Source organism: Anomaloglossus baeobatrachus, chromosome 3, assembly GCF_048569485.1.
Source record: "Anomaloglossus baeobatrachus isolate aAnoBae1 chromosome 3, aAnoBae1.hap1, whole genome shotgun sequence".
NCBI lineage: Eukaryota > Metazoa > Chordata > Amphibia > Anura > Aromobatidae > Anomaloglossus > Anomaloglossus baeobatrachus.
The window spans coordinates 100,695,365-100,712,012 of NC_134355.1; the positions used below are offsets into that span (position 1 = coordinate 100,695,365).

The 16,648-nt window shown below is 50.2% G+C and overlaps 1 protein-coding gene across 1 annotated transcript in view; it reads right to left on the reverse strand.

Annotated features, from left to right (window-relative positions):
* Window positions 1-9,614: 9,614 nt before the first annotated feature.
* The window catches only part of ERLEC1 (endoplasmic reticulum lectin 1), an 89,919-nt gene continuing 82,885 nt past the window's right edge, over window positions 9,615-16,648 (reverse strand). The window contains exons 10-14 of the mRNA XM_075339346.1: window positions 13,721-13,780; window positions 13,479-13,603; window positions 10,714-10,791; window positions 10,551-10,626; window positions 9,615-9,819 (exon numbers count right to left, since the gene is read on the reverse strand). Coding sequence (XP_075195461.1) covers window positions 9,748-9,819; window positions 10,551-10,626; window positions 10,714-10,791; window positions 13,479-13,603; window positions 13,721-13,780 — 411 coding nt within the window. The 3' untranslated portion in view covers window positions 9,615-9,747. The remainder of the gene's footprint in view (window positions 9,820-10,550; window positions 10,627-10,713; window positions 10,792-13,478; window positions 13,604-13,720; window positions 13,781-16,648) is intronic.

The following is a 16,648-nucleotide window of genomic DNA, read 5'->3' on the forward strand; positions in this document are numbered from 1 at the left end:
TTGAGGAGTGCAGTTTTTAAAATGGTGTCACTTCTGGGCATTTTCTGTCACATAGGCCCCTCAAATTTTGTAAATTTTGTTGGAAAAATGAGAAATTGCTGATAATCTTAACCCTTCTAACTTCATGCCCCAAAAAAATATTTAGGTTTAAAAAATGATGGTGATATAATGTAAACATGTGGGAAAATATTTTTAACTATTTTGTATGATATAATTCTCTGGTTTAAAATTGAGAAATTTTCAAAACTTTTGTCAAAATTCCGATATTTTAGAAAATGTAAAAAATTTTGATCTAAATTTGCCACTGCCATAAGTACAATGTGTCACAAAAACCAGTCTCAGAATTACAGGGATCAATTGAAGAGTTATTACCACATAAAGTGACACTGGTCAGAATTGTAAAATTTGGCTCTGTCAGGAAGGTGAAAACAAGCTTCTACAGTAAGGGGCTAAAAAACAAAGTCGGTGTCACACTTGCGATTGCCTCGCGTGTATCTCGTGTTGCATCACCCGTCACGGACTCTCACACTCCTCACAGGAGCGGGTCGGTTGCATTCATCTCTATGCAGCTGAGACACTCCTGTGAGGAGTGTGTGAGTCCGTGCCGGGTGATGCACCCAGAAACTCGTGCGAGATTCAACGCAAGGCAATCGCAAGTGTGACACCGGCCTAAATGAAAGAACAAAAAACAAAACCCTATACTCATCTTGCATGAATCCCTTCACTGTTTCTTCATCTGTCTCTGTATAGTCCAGGGTCCTGTGATTACGCATTAGCTCATCTGACAGTGCCACAAAATGTTAGGCCTCTTTCACACGTACGTACCTCGGGTACCTGTATGGTCTGTTTCCTCACGTACCCACGTAGACCTATGTCTTCCTATGGTGTCGGACACACGTATGCATTTTCGCACAGACCGTGTGTCCGTTTCGTACATACGCGTGTTTCTTACGCCGACATGTCAGTTTTATCTCCGGCATCACGGGTGTCATACGGAACACAATCGGGTCACACGTAACACACACGGATGTGTTCCGTGTGACACGCACCGGAGAAAAGACGTGTCTGCGAGAAGAAGGGAATTTTGTTTACTTACCGTAAATTCCTTTTCTTCTAGCTCCAATTGGGAGACCCAGACAATTGGGTGTATAGCTTATGCCTCCGGAGGTCACACAAAGCATTACACTTAAAAGTGTAAACCCCTCCCCTCTGCCTATACACCCCCCTGTGCATCACGGGCTCCTCAGTTTTGGTGCAAAAGCAGGAAGGAGGAAACTTATAAATTGGTCTAAGGTAAATTCAATCCGAAGGATGTTCGGAGAACTTAAACCATGAACCAAGAACAATTCAACATGAACAACATGTGTACACAAAAGAACAACAGCCCGAAGGGAACAGGGGCGGGTGCTGGGTCTCCCAATTGGAGCTAGAAGAAAAGGAATTTACGGTAAGTAAACAAAATTCCCTTCTTCTTTGTCGCTCCATTGGGAGACCCAGACAATTGGGACGTCCAAAAGCAGTCCCTGGGTGGGTAAAGAATACCCCGGTAATAGAGCCGAAAGACGGCCCCTTCCTACAGGTGGGCAACCGCCGCCTGGAGGACTCGCCTACCTAAGCTGGCATCTGCCGAAGCGTACGTATGCACCTGATAGTGCTTCGTGAAAGTGTGCAGACTCGACCAGGTAGCCGCCTGACACACCTGCTGAGCCGTAGCCTGGTGCTGCAATGCCCAGGACGCACCCACGGCTCTGGTAGAATGGGCTTTCAGTCCTGAAGGAACCGGAAGGCCAGAAGAACGGTAGGCTTCAAGAATTGGTTCCTTGATCCACCGAGCCAAGGTTGACTTAGAAGCCTGCGACCCTTTACGCTGGCCAGCGACAAGGACAAAGAGCGCATCTGAGCGACGCAGGGGCGCCGTACGAGAAATGTAGAGCCGGAGTGCTCTCACAAGATCTAACAAGTGCAAATCCTTTTCACATTGGTGAACTGGATGAGGACAAAAAGAAGGTAAGGAGATATCCTGATTGAGATGAAAAGGGGATACCACCTTCGGGAGAAATTCCGGAACCGGACGCAGAACCACCTTGTCCTGGTGAAACACCAGGAAGGGAGCTTTGCATGACAGTGCAGCTAGCTCAGACACTCTGCGAAGTGATGTGACTGCCACTAGGAAGACCACCTTCTGCGAGGGGCGAGAAAGAGAAATATCTCTCATTGGCTCGAAAGGTGGTTTCTGAAGAGCCATTAGCACCCTGTTCAGATCCCAGGGTTCTAGCGGGCGCTTGTAAGGGGGGACTATGTGGCAAACCCCCTGCATGAACGTGCGTACTTGCGGAAGCCTTGCTAGACGCTTTTGAAAAAATACAGAGAGCGCCGAGACTTGTCCCTTAAGAGAGCCGAGAGACAGCCCCTTTTGCATTCCGGATTGAAGGAAAGACAGAAAAGTGGGCAAGGCAAATGGCCATGGAATAAAACCCTGATCAGAGCACCAGGATAAGAAGATCCTCCACGTCCTGTGGTAGATCTTGGCTGACGTTGGTTCCCTGGCCTGTCTCATAGTGGCAATGACCTCTTGAGATAACCCTGAAGACGCTAGGATCCAGGACTCAATGGCCACACAGTCAGGTTGAGGGCCGCAGAATTCAGATGGAAAAATGGCCCTTGAGACAGCAAGTCTGGTCGGTCTGGTAGTGCCCACGGTTGACCCACCGTGAGATGCCACAGATCCGGGTACCACGACCTCCTTGGCCAGTCTGGGGCGACGAGGAGGGCGCGGCGGCAGTCGGACCTGATCTTGCGTAACACTCTGGGCAGCAGTGCCAGAGGAGGAAAGACATAAGGCAGTTGAAACTGCGACCAATCCTGAACTAAGGCGTCTGCCGCCAGAGCTCTGTGATCTTGAGACCGTGCCATGAATGCCGGGACCTTGTTGTTGTGCCGGGACGCCATTAGGTCGACGTCCGGCTTCCCCCAGCGGCAACAGATCTCTTGAAACACGTCCGGGTGAAGAGACCATTCCCCTGCGTCCATGCCCTGGCGACTGAGAAAGTCCGCTTCCCAGTTTTCCACGCCCGGGATGTGTACTGCGGAGATGGTGGAGGCTGTGGCTTCCACCCACAGCAGAATCCGCCGAACTTCCTGGAAGGCTTGCCGACTGCGCGTGCCGCCTTGGTGGTTGATGTATGCCACCGCCGTGGCGTTGTCCGACTGAATTCGGATCTGCCTGCCTTCCAGCCACGGCTGGAACGCCTTCAGGGCTAGATACACTGCCCTTATCTCCAGAACATTGATCTGAAGGGAGGACTCTGGCTGAGTCCAGGTACCCTGAGCCCTGTGGTGGAGGAAGACCGTTCCCCACCCTGACAGACTCGCGTCCGTCGTGACCACAGCCCAGGATGGGGGCAGGAATGATTTCCCCTTCGACAAAGAAGTGGGAAGAAGCCACCACTGAAGGGATGCCTTGGCTGCCCGAGAAAGGGAGACGTTCCTGTCGAGGGACGTCGATTTCCTGTCCCATTTGCGGAGAATGTCCCATTGAAGAGGACGCAGATGAAACTGTGCAAATGGAACTGCCTCCATTGCTGCCACCATCTTCCCTAGGAAGTGCATGAGGCGTCTCAAGGGGTGCGACTGGGCTCGGAGGAGAGATCGCACCCCTGTCTGTAGGGATCGTTGTTTGTCCAGCGGAAGTTTCACTATCGCTGGGAGAGTGTGAAACTCCATCCCGAGATATGTCAGCGATTGTGTCGGTGTCAGTTTTGACTTTGGGAAATTGATGATCCACCCGAACCTCTGGAGTGTCTCCAGAGCAATGTTCAGGCTGTGTTGGCATGCCACCCGAGAGGGGGCCTTGACAAGAAGATCGTCCAAGTAAGGGATCACTGAGTGTCCCTGAGAGTGTAGGACTACAACCACTGTTGCCATGACCTTGGTGAAGACCCGTGTGGCTGTTGCCAGGCCGAAAGGCAATGCCACGAACTGAAGGTGTTCGTCCCCGATGGCGAAACGCAGGAAGCGCTGATGCTCTGGTGCAATCGGCACGTGGAGATAAGCATCCCTGATGTCTATTGATGCCAGGAAGTCTCCTTGGGACATCGAGGCGATGACGGAGCGGAGAGATTCCATCCGGAATAGTCTGGTTTTCACGTGTTTGTTGAGCAGTTTGAGGTCCAGGACGGGACGGAAAGATCCGTCCTTTTTTGGTACGACAAACAAGTTGGAGTAAAAACCGTGACCCCATTGCTGAAGGGGAACGGGGATAACTACTCCTTCTGCCTTCAGAGAGTTCACCGCCTGCAGAAGAGCATCGGCTCGCTCGGGGGGCGGAGATGTTCTGAAGAAACGAATCGGAGGACGAGAATTGAACTCTATCCTGTAACCGTGAGACAGAATGTCTCTCACCCATCGGTCTTGGACATGTGGGAACCAGGCGTCGCAAAAGCGGGAGAGCCTGCCACCGACCGAGGATGCGGTTTGGGGAGTCCGCAAGTCATGAGGAGGCCGCTTTGGGAGCGGTTCCTCCGGCGGTCTTTTTAGGACGTGCCTTAGACCGCCATGAATCAGAGTTCCTCTGATCCTTTTGAGGCCTGTTGGACGAGGCAAATTGAGACCTGCCTGAGGGCCGAAAGGACCGAAACCTCGATTGTACCTTCCGTTGTTGAGGTCTGTTAGGTTTGGACTGGGGTAAGGACGAGTCCTTACCCTTGGATTGTTTAATGATTTCATCCAATTGCTCGCCAAACAGGCGATCGCCAGAAAACGGCAAACCGGTTAAAAATTTCTTGGAAGCAGAGTCTGCCTTCCATTCACGTAGCCACATGGCCCTGCGGACTGCCACTGAATTGGCGGATGCCACCGCTGTACGGCTCGCAGAGTCTAGTACCGCATTCATGGCGTAGGACGCAAACGCCGACGCCTGAGAGGTTAATGACACAACCTGCGGAGTCGCGGCTCGTGTGAGTGCATTAATCTCAGACTGACAAGCTGAGATAGCTTGTAGTGCCCATACGGCAGCAAATGCCAGAGCAAAGGACGCGCCGATAGCCTCATAGATGGATTTCATCAGGAGCTCTATCTGCCTGTCAGTGGCATCCTTTAGTGATGCACCATCTGCCACTGCAACTATGGATCTGGCCGCCAGTCTAGAGACTGGAGGATCCACCTTGGGACACTGGGCCCAACCCTTGACTACGTCAGGGGGGAAGGGATAACGTGTGTCATGAAGTCGCTTAGTAAAGCGCTTATCCGGAAAAGCTCGGTGCTTCTGGACTGCGTCTTTGAAGTCGGAGTGATCAAGAAACGCACTCAGTGTACGTTTGGGAAACCTAAAATGAAATTTCTCCTGCTGAGAAGCTGACTCCTCAATCGGAAGGGGTGGAGGAGAAAGATCTAACACCTGATTGATTGACGCTATAAGGTCGTTTACTATGGCGTCCCCTTCAGGCGTATCAAGGTTGAGCGCGGCGTCAGGATCAGAGTCCTGATCTGCCGCATCTGCTTCATCCTCCAGAGAGTCCTCATGCTGAGACCCTGAACAGTGTGATGAAGTCGAGGGACGCTCCCAGCGAGCCCGCTTCGTCGGTCTGGGACTGCGGTCCGTGTCGGAGTCCTCCCCTTGGGACCTATGAGTTGACCCAGGAGCTCTTTGCTGCTCCGACCGAGGGGGGCATGGGGGCAATGAATCAACAGTGCCCGGGGCCTGTGTTACAGGTCTGGACTGCAAAGCTTCCAGTATCTTAGCAGACCATCTATCCATAGACTCAGAAAGTTTGTCAGCAAATACTGCAAACTCTGTCCCTGTCACCTGGACAGTGGGGGCTGGAGGTTCCACCTGGGCCGGGGGTCCCACCAGTGGCTGAGACTCCGGCTGAGTGAGTGTCACAGGGGCCGAGCATTGCACACAATGAGGGTAGGTGGAACCTGCAGGAAGCATTGCCGCACATGAGGTACAGGTTGCAAAGTAAGCCTGTGCTTTGGTACCCTTGCTTTTTGCAGACGACATGCTGTTTCTCCTCTTAGAATAATCAGTGAGGGTATATAGCCAAATGCTAACAGTGAGGCCGTACAGAGTAAATGTATACACTATAAGCATATAAATATACAATTCGGCACCCAGGGGGACCAGCACCTAGTAACAGGTGCGGCTTACCGACCGCTCCCAGCGGTTGTGTGACCACCAGATCCCTGCCTGGGCCTCCCAGAGCTGTAAGCTCAGTTGTCTCCCCTCTGAAGTTCTCCAGCGTCTTGTAGCAATGGCTGCCGGCGTTCAGAGAGGAGGAGGGGGCCGTGGGCGTGCCTGTAAAAGTGCGGGAATCTGGTGCCCCACGGTGCTCAGTGAGGGGGGAGGAGGATACAAAGTATGCTCCTGCCCTCAGCGCTGACGTCCAGTGCAGCGTCCCGCCCTTACCCCTGACTGGCAGGCCCGGGGGCGGGAATATGCGGTACTAGGCCGCAAAAGCCGGGGACTAAAGTTATAAGCGCGGCCGGCAAACAAGCGCGGCCAGCGCGGTAGTCCCGGCGCACTAACACACCCAGCCGCTGCTGCAGTGTCCATTACCCAGGCGCACTATGCGCCGTCCCCAAGGGGACACAGAGTACCTCAGAGTCGCAGGGCCTTGTCCCTGATGATACCCGGCTCCTGTCCAGCAGATTCCCCCAGGGGCTGCGGAGGGAGCGCGGTCCCAGCGCCTGGTGACCGGTCAGGATCCCACTTCACCCAGAGCCCCTAAGGGATGGGGAAGGAAAACAGCATGTGGCTCCTGCCTATGTACCCACAATGGGTACCTCAACCTTAACAGCACCGCCGACCCAAGTGGGGTGAGAAGGGAGCATGCTGGGGGCCCTGTATGGGCCCACTTTTCTTCCATCCGATATAGTCAGCAGCTGCTGCTGACTAAAATGTGGAGCTTGCGTGGATGTGTGCCTCCTTCCACAAAGCAATAAAACTGAGGAGCCCGTGATGCACGGGAGGGTGTATAGGCAGAGGGGAGGGGTTTACACTTTTAAGTGTAATGCTTTGGTCTCCCAATGGAGCGACAAAGAAAAAAAAAAACATTACTCACCTTCTCCAGCCCTCCTGTCTCTGCCGCTGTCACTTGCTTCCGACCGCCGCTCATTATGCTAATTGAATATTCACTTCACTGCGGCCGGAAGCATCAGCAGCGTGGAGTCGGCAGGATCGGAGGCCAAAGATCAGCACCACGGACAGCGAAGCCAGGGACAGGCGAGTAGAAAGTTCCCGTTCTCTGTGTGTTATCACGGATAACACACGTAGGCGATACACACAGCACACCGAGGGCAATACGCACCTTTGACACGTCCGTGAAACACGTGCGTGATTTTCACGGATGTGTAAAAGAGGCCTTACCAGGCGTTTTTCCTAAGTCTCTGTAATATGGGGGACCGATGTTATACATGGGCTGGTAGGGTTTGGGTTCTGCTGCTGCACCTGTATTAGGGGCTTAATCAGCTCCTCCATGCTTCCGGCCAGAATTTGAAATACTGTAGCTGCTTTCACTCAAGACGCACAGTTTCCACACAGCAATCACAGGTTCTCCTTGGGATTTCCACCTGCACGTCAAACACCAATTGTAGGGAATCACTTTCTTTCAGGTGGCAGCGTTCACACAGGCACACATTTTTTGTGGAAACAGGAAGGTTTATTAAGTCCATAATCTTCAAACGGAAAGTAAGACCGATTTCTCTCCATCAAAAAGGTATAACATATCATCAATAAACAGTCAACAAAATGTTTAGGCATACTTGTAGTATCGGGGACCGGAAGTGACTGGGCGTGACCGCTTGGAGATAGTGAGTGGAGCGTGGAAAGTGGGCAGGAGCAGAGATAGTGTGGGCGTGATCAGCTTAGGTGCACTTTTGCAGCGCACTGGAATAAACATTAATTTTTAAGTCCACGTGCTCATGGTATTCTTTCTAATAGAAGCGGGGGCTGGTGGGTAAGAACTCCAAGGTGTGTGTGTGTAGGGGGTGGAATGAAGCTCCCCTGCACCCTCTACGTCTGTGGCTCTTAACCCCAGAACCCCGCTTTTATTATAAACAACTCTATGACCACGTGGCCCACTAACTCCGCCCACTATCTCCAGGCGGTCACGTCCAGTCACTTCCGGTCCCCCAATAATAAAAGTATGCCCCAGCTTAAACCTTAGTCCTGCTCTTCAAGGTTCTGGCAGAGACTGAGCTACATGTACTAGGTCTTTTCACCTTCACGCACTTCTCTGCTCAATTTTGGTCAGCAACAAACAGATTCCCTCAGCACACTGAGCACCCAGTGAACCCAATTCCTGGTTCTAGTAAAAAAGCTAGGCAGGAGAATCTAATCAGTCCCTGCAGAGCAATTTTCCTAGGAGTCCAGATGAGAGACAGTGACTGATATGGAGATCTGAACGAATAGGCTGAAATTAATTCTGCTCAATATATTAATAATTATTTTACATTAATATTAATTGTATCCCTTCACATTGAGCAGAATTAAAGTATGTTGCCTTCCCACTATATACAGTATGAACCTCCATATAATCTTCTATATACATAGCCCCTCTATAGACACTGAACCCCCGCATATCCCCTTCTATTTACAATGTGAGCCCCTGCATAGCCCCTCTATATACAATGTGAGCCCCCGCATAGCCCCTCTATATAAATTAGCCTCCATATAGCCTCCTATATACACTATGAGCCCCCACATAGCCTCTTATATACACTATGAGCCCCAAATAGCCCCCTAAAGAGTATGAGCCCCCACAGTCTCCTAACTACAGTATTAGCCCCACATAGCCTCTCTATATACAATGTGAGCCCACACACATTCCCTGTGAGTCCCCACATAGCCCTTCTATTTACAATGTGAGCCCCCACATAGCCTCTCTATACACAGTGTGAGTCCCCACATAGCTCCTCTATATTCACTGTGAGCCAATAGATAGCCCTTCTATATATAGTATGAGCCCATAGTCTCCTAAATACAGCATAAGCTTCACAAAACCTCCTATATACATTGAGCCCCACATAGCCTCCTAAATACAGCATGAGCCACTACATAGCCTCCTATATATTTTATGAGCCACTACATAGCCTCCTATATATTTTATAAGCCACCACATAGCCTCCTATTTACAGTATGAGCCCCACATAGCCTTCAATTCACATTTTGAACCCCACAAAGCTTCCTAAATACAGCATAAGCCACCACAACACCTCCTATTTATTTTATGAGCCACCACATAGCCTCCTATATACATTATGAACCCCACATAGCCTGCTATATACAGTTTGAGCCCTCACAAAATTGATCACATCCTTGGAACCTTCATAGATTAAATAGAAAAAGCCTACTGACCCATTTAAGTGATGAATGTTAAGCATTGCCAATTTTGCAGCGTGTGCTTTTTTATAGTGATTGGAAAAGGGGCTCAGACCCCCATTCTGACTACAATGAATGGAGAATTGGTCATATTACTACTCCACTCAATATCTATAGGATTCCCCGAGACAGAAAAGAACAGCTCTTGGCAATCTCAGTCATGTTGTGGTCATGAAATTTATCACCCAGCCAAGCCCTAATGAAAAAAAAAAAGTTTCATAAACATACAAAAAGCTTATTGTATTTAAAATTTGTATTATCCAATATATACACTCATACATATACACAAATTGTCTCTGAAATTTTGTACACTTGATCCCGTGGACTGATTACAGGTCTCAGCAGATTAATCATCTTCATTCTGTGCTTCAAGTGGGAATTGAGAGGAGTCCATTTTCATCAGCTGTATCTAGAATCTTACATATCACTGGGGACTCCACCTGAACAGCAAAAAGACAAAATTCATCACATTACACAATTCCACCGTGACCGTTTATTTTGCTAACGAGCCAATTCCATTCACACAAAATTGTTTTGTTTTTTTCCGTTTGTGAACAAAGTGTTGGCATCTCTGCAGGTGGAGATGGATTAGATTTGCCAGCAGGCAGACGGGAGCGAGAGACCCCCGTGGGCAGACGGGAGCGAGAGACCCCCGTGGGCAGACGGGAGCGAGAGACCCCCCCGTGGGCAGACGGGAGCGAGAGACCCCCCGTGGGCAGACGGGAGCGAGAGACCCCCCCGTGGGCAGACGGGAGCGAGAGACCCCCCCCGTGGGCAGACGGGAGCGAGAGACCCCCCCGTGGGAAGACGGGAGCAAGAGACCCCCCCGTGGGCAGACGGGAGCGAGAGACCCCCCCGTGGGCAGACGGGAGCGAGAGACCACCCCGTGGGCAGACGGGAGCGAGAGACCCCCCCGTGGGCAGACGGGAGCGAGAGACCCCCCCGTGGGCAGACGGGAGCGAGAGACCCCCCCGTGGGCAGACGGGAGCGAGAGATCCAGTGGGCAGACGGGAGCGAGAGACCCAGTGAACAGTACTTTGGTGCGATTTTTTTGGGAGTAAATAAAAATTATGTTTAAATAAAGTGATTTACAGGTTTATCAGACGGAATCATGTCTGAATGTACAGTGACCATTCAAGATACATTAAACATAAAAGGGATGTATACTTACTCCAAGTATGTACTGACAAGTCTGTGGCTCGAGCATATACACAGTGACAGCATGTGACGACTCAGACTCTTTACACCTAATAATAGTCAAGACAACAATGACAGATGTGTATTTCTATATTGCCAGCATGACTTGTATCTCTGGAAGTACAGGGAATACTCACTTTAGTTTTACGATCACCTGCCTCGGTTTATTTGTCATTTCGCAGATATCACCACCGCCATAGAAATGTGACACCATTCTGTAATAAAAGTTTAGATTTTATACAACTATTTTAGCTCATCTTTTTCAAGAGACGATCAACATTTGTATAAGAAGAATAGAAGATCCACATGGAAGAAAAACTTGAAGTGTGAGACATTAGGAAAGACTGGCGCTAAGAATGTGGAGCAGGTGCCCACAGCAGCCAATCCGATGCCAGGTCTCATTTTTCTAAGGTTTTTTTTATTTTTATTTAAAGAATAAATCTGATTGTTGGCTATGGGACGTTGTACAGTTTCCTCCTTGCTGGGTGAGAAGCTTTGCGGTTGCCTTGTGATGGCATCAAAGTGTATTGTAAATGTCGCTATGACCAACCAGGATGATCAGTATTAAATTATTGTACATTTTTTCATGCATTTATTTTCCTTTTTTCGCTTTATTATTCATCCATATACTAAGATTTATTAATGTACTTATACCTGGGCAAGAAAAGAACAGCCCTGTTGTCTATTATCATAGTTGCCAACATTACTGGTGATGTTTAATGCTCCTTATCTCTTGCAGGAATGCCCCATGTCCCTCCATGGAATACTCACTCTTGGGCCGGGTTTACATACTTTCTCCCCAACTTGGCACAAGAATATGGGGAAAGTCTCAGGAAGGGTGGAAAGTTTGCATTACTAACAAAAGTAATGAGTGCATGGATTGTCAATATTGTGTAAATGACTATCCACCCTTATTATTCTGCACTAATTAACCCCAAATAAGCTATAAAAATGTTGGGAAAAGCTGAGCTGCACTACAGGGTCGCTTTACAACAGTATGGCTCCTATTTGTTTCTGTTTCAACTAGCATTCTTTACTATGTGCTTGTTTGAGGAAGACCCATAATAAAAGTCTTCTGAAAACAGGCGAAAACCACAGTTTACAGCAATCCTTGGCACTGTGAAAACTGTATTGTACTGAGTTCAAATGATCATTCCAATAATTGTTCATCCCTATAGAGCACATATGTCAAACTATGGCCAATGGGCCAAATCTGCTTTCATTTGGCCCGCGACGCCTCATTATTCTGTATGGACGACTATTCTGTATGGAGAGCTACGAGGGGCCCATTATTCTGTATGGAGAGCTACGAGGGGCCCATTATTCTGTATGGAAGGCTACGTGGGGCCCATTATTCTGTATGAAGGGCTACGTGGGGCCCATTATCCTGTATGAAGGGCTACGTGGGGCCCATTATCCTGTATGAAGGGCTACATGGGGCCCATTATCCTGTATGAAGGGCTACATGGGGCCCATTATTCTGTATGGAAGACTACGTGGGGCCCATTATTCTATATGAAGGGCTACGTGGGGCCCATTATTCTGTATGAAGGGCTACGTGGGGCCCATTATTCTGTATGAAGGGCTACGTGGGGCCCATTATTCTGTATGAAGGGCTACGTGGGGCCCATTATTCTGTATGAAGGGCTACGTGGGGCCCATTATTTTATATGGAGGGCTACGTGGGGCCCATTATTTTATATGGAGGGCTACGTGGGGCCCATTATTTTATATGGAGTGCTACGTGGGGCCCATTATTTTATATGGAGGGCTACGTGGGGCCCATTATTCTGTATGAAGGGCTACGTGGGGCCCATTCTGTATGGAGGGCTACGTGGGGCCCATTATTCTGTATGGAGGGCTACGTGGGGCCAATTATTCTGTATGGAGGGCTACGTGGGGCCCATTATTCTGTATGGAGGGCTGCGTGGGGCCCATTATTCTGTATGGAGGGCTACGTGGGGCCCATTATTCTGTATGGAGGGCTACGTGGGGCCCATTATTCTGTATGGTGGGCTACGTGGGGCCCATTATTCTGTATGGAGGGCTACGTGGGGCCCATTATTCTGTATGGAGGGCTACGTGGGGCCCATTATTCTGTATGGAGGGCTACGTGGGGCCCATTATTCTGTATGGAGGGCTACGTGGGGCCCATTATTCTGTATGGAGGGCTACGTGGGGCCCATTATTCTGTATGGAGGGCTACGTGGGGCCCATTATTCTGTATGGAGGGCTACGTGGGGCCCATTATTCTGTATGGAGGGCTACGAGGGGCCCATTACTCTGTATGGAGGGCTACGTGGGGCCCATTATTCTGTATGGAGGGCTACGTGGGGCCCATTATTCTGTATGGAGGGCTACGTGGGGCCCATTATTCTGTATGGAGGGATACGTGGGGCCCATTATTCTGTATGGAGGACTATGTGGGGCCTATTACTCTGTATAGGGGAATATATGTGGCACATTATTCTGTATGGAGGGCCCATTATTCTGTATAGAGGGCTATGTGCGGCCTATTACTCTGTATAGAGGACTATATGTGGCCCATTATTTTATATGGAGGACTATATTATTGTGTATGGAGGGCTATGTGGGGCCCTCGACTTTCTCCAAGTTTTTAATTTTTGCCCTTTGTGTATTTCAGTTTGACATCCCTGCTAAGAGAGCCCGCAGTATTGTCTCCAGAACATCCAGGTTGACAATAGGGGAGGCTTGTTTTTGCAGACAATGGTCAGGAGGATCTAGGAAAAGTTTGTTCACAAATTATGGGCCCATATAAAAGTCTTCAGGCTTGTTATGCTGCTGCCTTAAATTGGGGACCGTCGCAGCTTATAGTGACAAAGTGACAGTAACTCTGCCTGTATAGAGTAGTATAACAGGGGTGGTATAACAGATGACTTGCCTTACAGTCTGCACGCCCTCATCAGGGGGATGATACAACCTTGCAACATTTTTCTTGGCCCAATCTAAATGTTGTCCTTCTTTCCAAGTACCTACAACAACGGTCGACCTGCCGTTGTCCTTATCCTGCCAATAAAAAGACACAAAAGAAATGTATTAAAAAGGCCATAAAGTAATTGTCAAAGAATAGTGTGTTCTTCACACACCTCCATCTAGTGGGCAAAAATCTGTACACGCATTTACCTCATGATACTGATGGACATATTTTCCGTAACAAAATTCATACTTCCACCAGCCGACACCCTGCATAAAAAAAAGAGAATTTTGTTTACTTACCGTAAATTCTTTTTCTTATAGTTCCGACATGGGAGACCCAAACCATGGGTGTATAGCTACTGCCTCCGGAGGACACACAAAGTACTACACTAAAAGTGTAGCTCCTCCCTCCGAGCATATACACTCCCCGGATGACAAATCCAACCAGTTTAGTGCCAAAGCTGAAGGAGGACATCCACCCATAAGTAGAGATAGAGTAAAACCCGGAATAACCGGAACTTCTGTCTACAACAACAGCCGGTGAAAACACACGGAACAAGAAAGCTGCCAACAGGCAACAGGGAGGGTGCTGGGTCTCCCATGTCGGAACTATAAGAAAAAGAATTTACGGTAAGTAAACAAAATTCTCTTTTTCTTTATCGTTCCTTATGGGAGACCCAAACCATGGGACGTCTCAAAGCAGTCCATGGGTGGGAAATAAACAGAAACTGAGAAGTAGGCGAAACCTAACTTCACAAATGGGCGACAGCCGTCCGAAGGATGCGTCTGCCCAAGCTCGCATCTGCCGAAGCATGAGCATGCACTTGGTAGTGCTTCGAAAGGGTGTGCAGACTAGACCAAGTGGCAGCCTGACAGACCTGCTGAGCCGTAGCCCAAGAGGCACCGACAGCTCTGGTCGAGTGCGCCTTAATCCCCGGCGGGGGAGGCATCTGAGAACATTGGTAGGCATCGGATATGGCCGACCTATCCAATGAGCTAGGGTCGGTTTAGAAGCCGAGAGACCCTTGCGCTGACGTGTGGTCAGCACACAAAGAGAGGTGCACCGCCTAAGAAACAGCGGTGCGTGACACATAGATCCGGAGCGTCCGCACCAAATCTAAAGCATGCAACGCTTTCTCAAAGCGATGCACAGGGGCCGAACAAAGGGAAGACAATGAAATGTCCTGGTTAAGGTGAAAAGGAGACACCACCTTAGGGAGAAGGCCCGGAGTTGGACGGAGAACCACCTTGTCTTGGTGAAAAAAAACAAAAAGGGTGACTCCGAAGAGAGCACAGTCAAATAAGAGACTCTCCTGAAAGAAATTATGGCCACCAGAAAGACCACTTTCTGTGAAAGACTAAACAACGAAACCTCCCTAAGAGGCTCAAAGGGGGGTTTCTGTAAGGCCATGAGGACCAGAGTAAGGTCTCAGGGATCCAGAGACCGCCGGTAAGGCGGAATGATGTGAGATGCGCCCTGCATGAAGGTGCGCACCTGGGCCAGTCGGGCGATATGCCGCTGGAACAACGCTGACAGAGCCGAGACCTGTCCCTTGAGGGAATGAGGGACAGACCTAGCTGCAGGCCGGACTGTAGAAAGGACAGGATGGTCGGCAAGGAAAAAACGGCCAAGGAGCATGGCCGGAAGAACGACACCAGGACAGGAAAATTCTCCAAGTCCTGAGGTAAATCCTGGCCGAGGAAGACTTCCGAGCCTGAGTCATAGTGAAGATGACCTCGGAAGGAATGCCTGAAGCCGTAAGGATTCAGGGCTCAAGAGCCACGCCGTCAATCTAAGAGCCGCAGAATTGTTGTGGAAAACGGACCCTCTGAGAGAACGTCTGGCCGGTCCGGGAGATGCCACAGCACCTCTACGAACAGACGGAGCAGGTTTGGGAACCAAGCTCGCCTGGGCCTGGGGCGATGAGTACGACCCGACGGCCCTCCATTTTGATCTTGCGCAGGACTCTGGGCAAGAGAGCTAGAGGGGGAAACACGTAGGCCAGACGGAACTGGGACCAATCTGGAACCAGCGCGTCCGCTGCCAAGGCCTGAGGATCGTGGGAGCGAGCCACGTAAACCGGGACCTTGTTGTTGTGCCGGGATGCCATTAGATCCACTTCCGGAGTGCCCCGCCTGCTAACTTGACCGGAACACTGCCGGATGCAGGGCTCACCCGCCGCTGTCCACGGTTTGACGGCTGAGATAATCTGCCTCCCAGTTTTCTGCGCCTGGGATGTGGACTGCGGATATGGTGGACTCGGAGTCCTCCGTCCACTGAAGGATATGTTGAACTTCCAACATTGCTAGGCGGCTGCGAGTCCAAGGACTACAGCCCTGATTTCTAGCACATTGATCGAGAGGGCTGATTCGGAGGGAGTCCAAATGCCCTGTGCTCGGTGGTGGAGAAACACTGCTCCCCAGCCGGATAGACCGGCATCCGTGGTGAGAATCACCCATGACGGGGCCAGAAAGGAGCGTCCCTGGTACAGAGAGAGGGGCCGAAGCCACCACTTAAAGAGAGCTCCTGGTCCGTGGCGACAGAGCCACCAGCCCGTGCAAGGAAGAAGTCCCTTGTCCCAACAGCGGAAAATGTCCAGCTGCAGGGGACGCAGATGGAACTGGCAAGGGGAACCGCTTCTATTGACGCCACCATCTGACCCAGCACCTGCATGAGGTGCCTGATGGAATGACGGCGGAGCCTCAGCAGAGAGCGAACCGCCAGATGAAGAGACTGCTGTTTGACTAAGGGCAGCTTCACAAGTGCCAGCAGAGTCCCGAATTGCATCCCTAGGTATGTAAGTTCCTGGGTCGGGGTCAGAGTGGACTTGCAAGCGTGGCGAGAGTGAGCGAGACACTCCGCTGACAGTCTGCACTGGATGAAGCCCTGACTAGAAGGGCGTCCAGGTAAGGAATCACTACTAACCCCTGGAGGAGCAGAACCGCAACTGGTGAATACACGAGGGGCCGTGGCTAACCCAAGGGGAGAGCCACGATTGGAAATGTTCCTCTCAGATTACAAAACGTAGCCAACGCTGGTGTGAAACTGCGAATGGCACATGCAGAGAGACATCTCTGATGTCGATGGATGCTAAGAAATCTCCTTGGGTCATTGACTGATCGCAGAGATTTCAT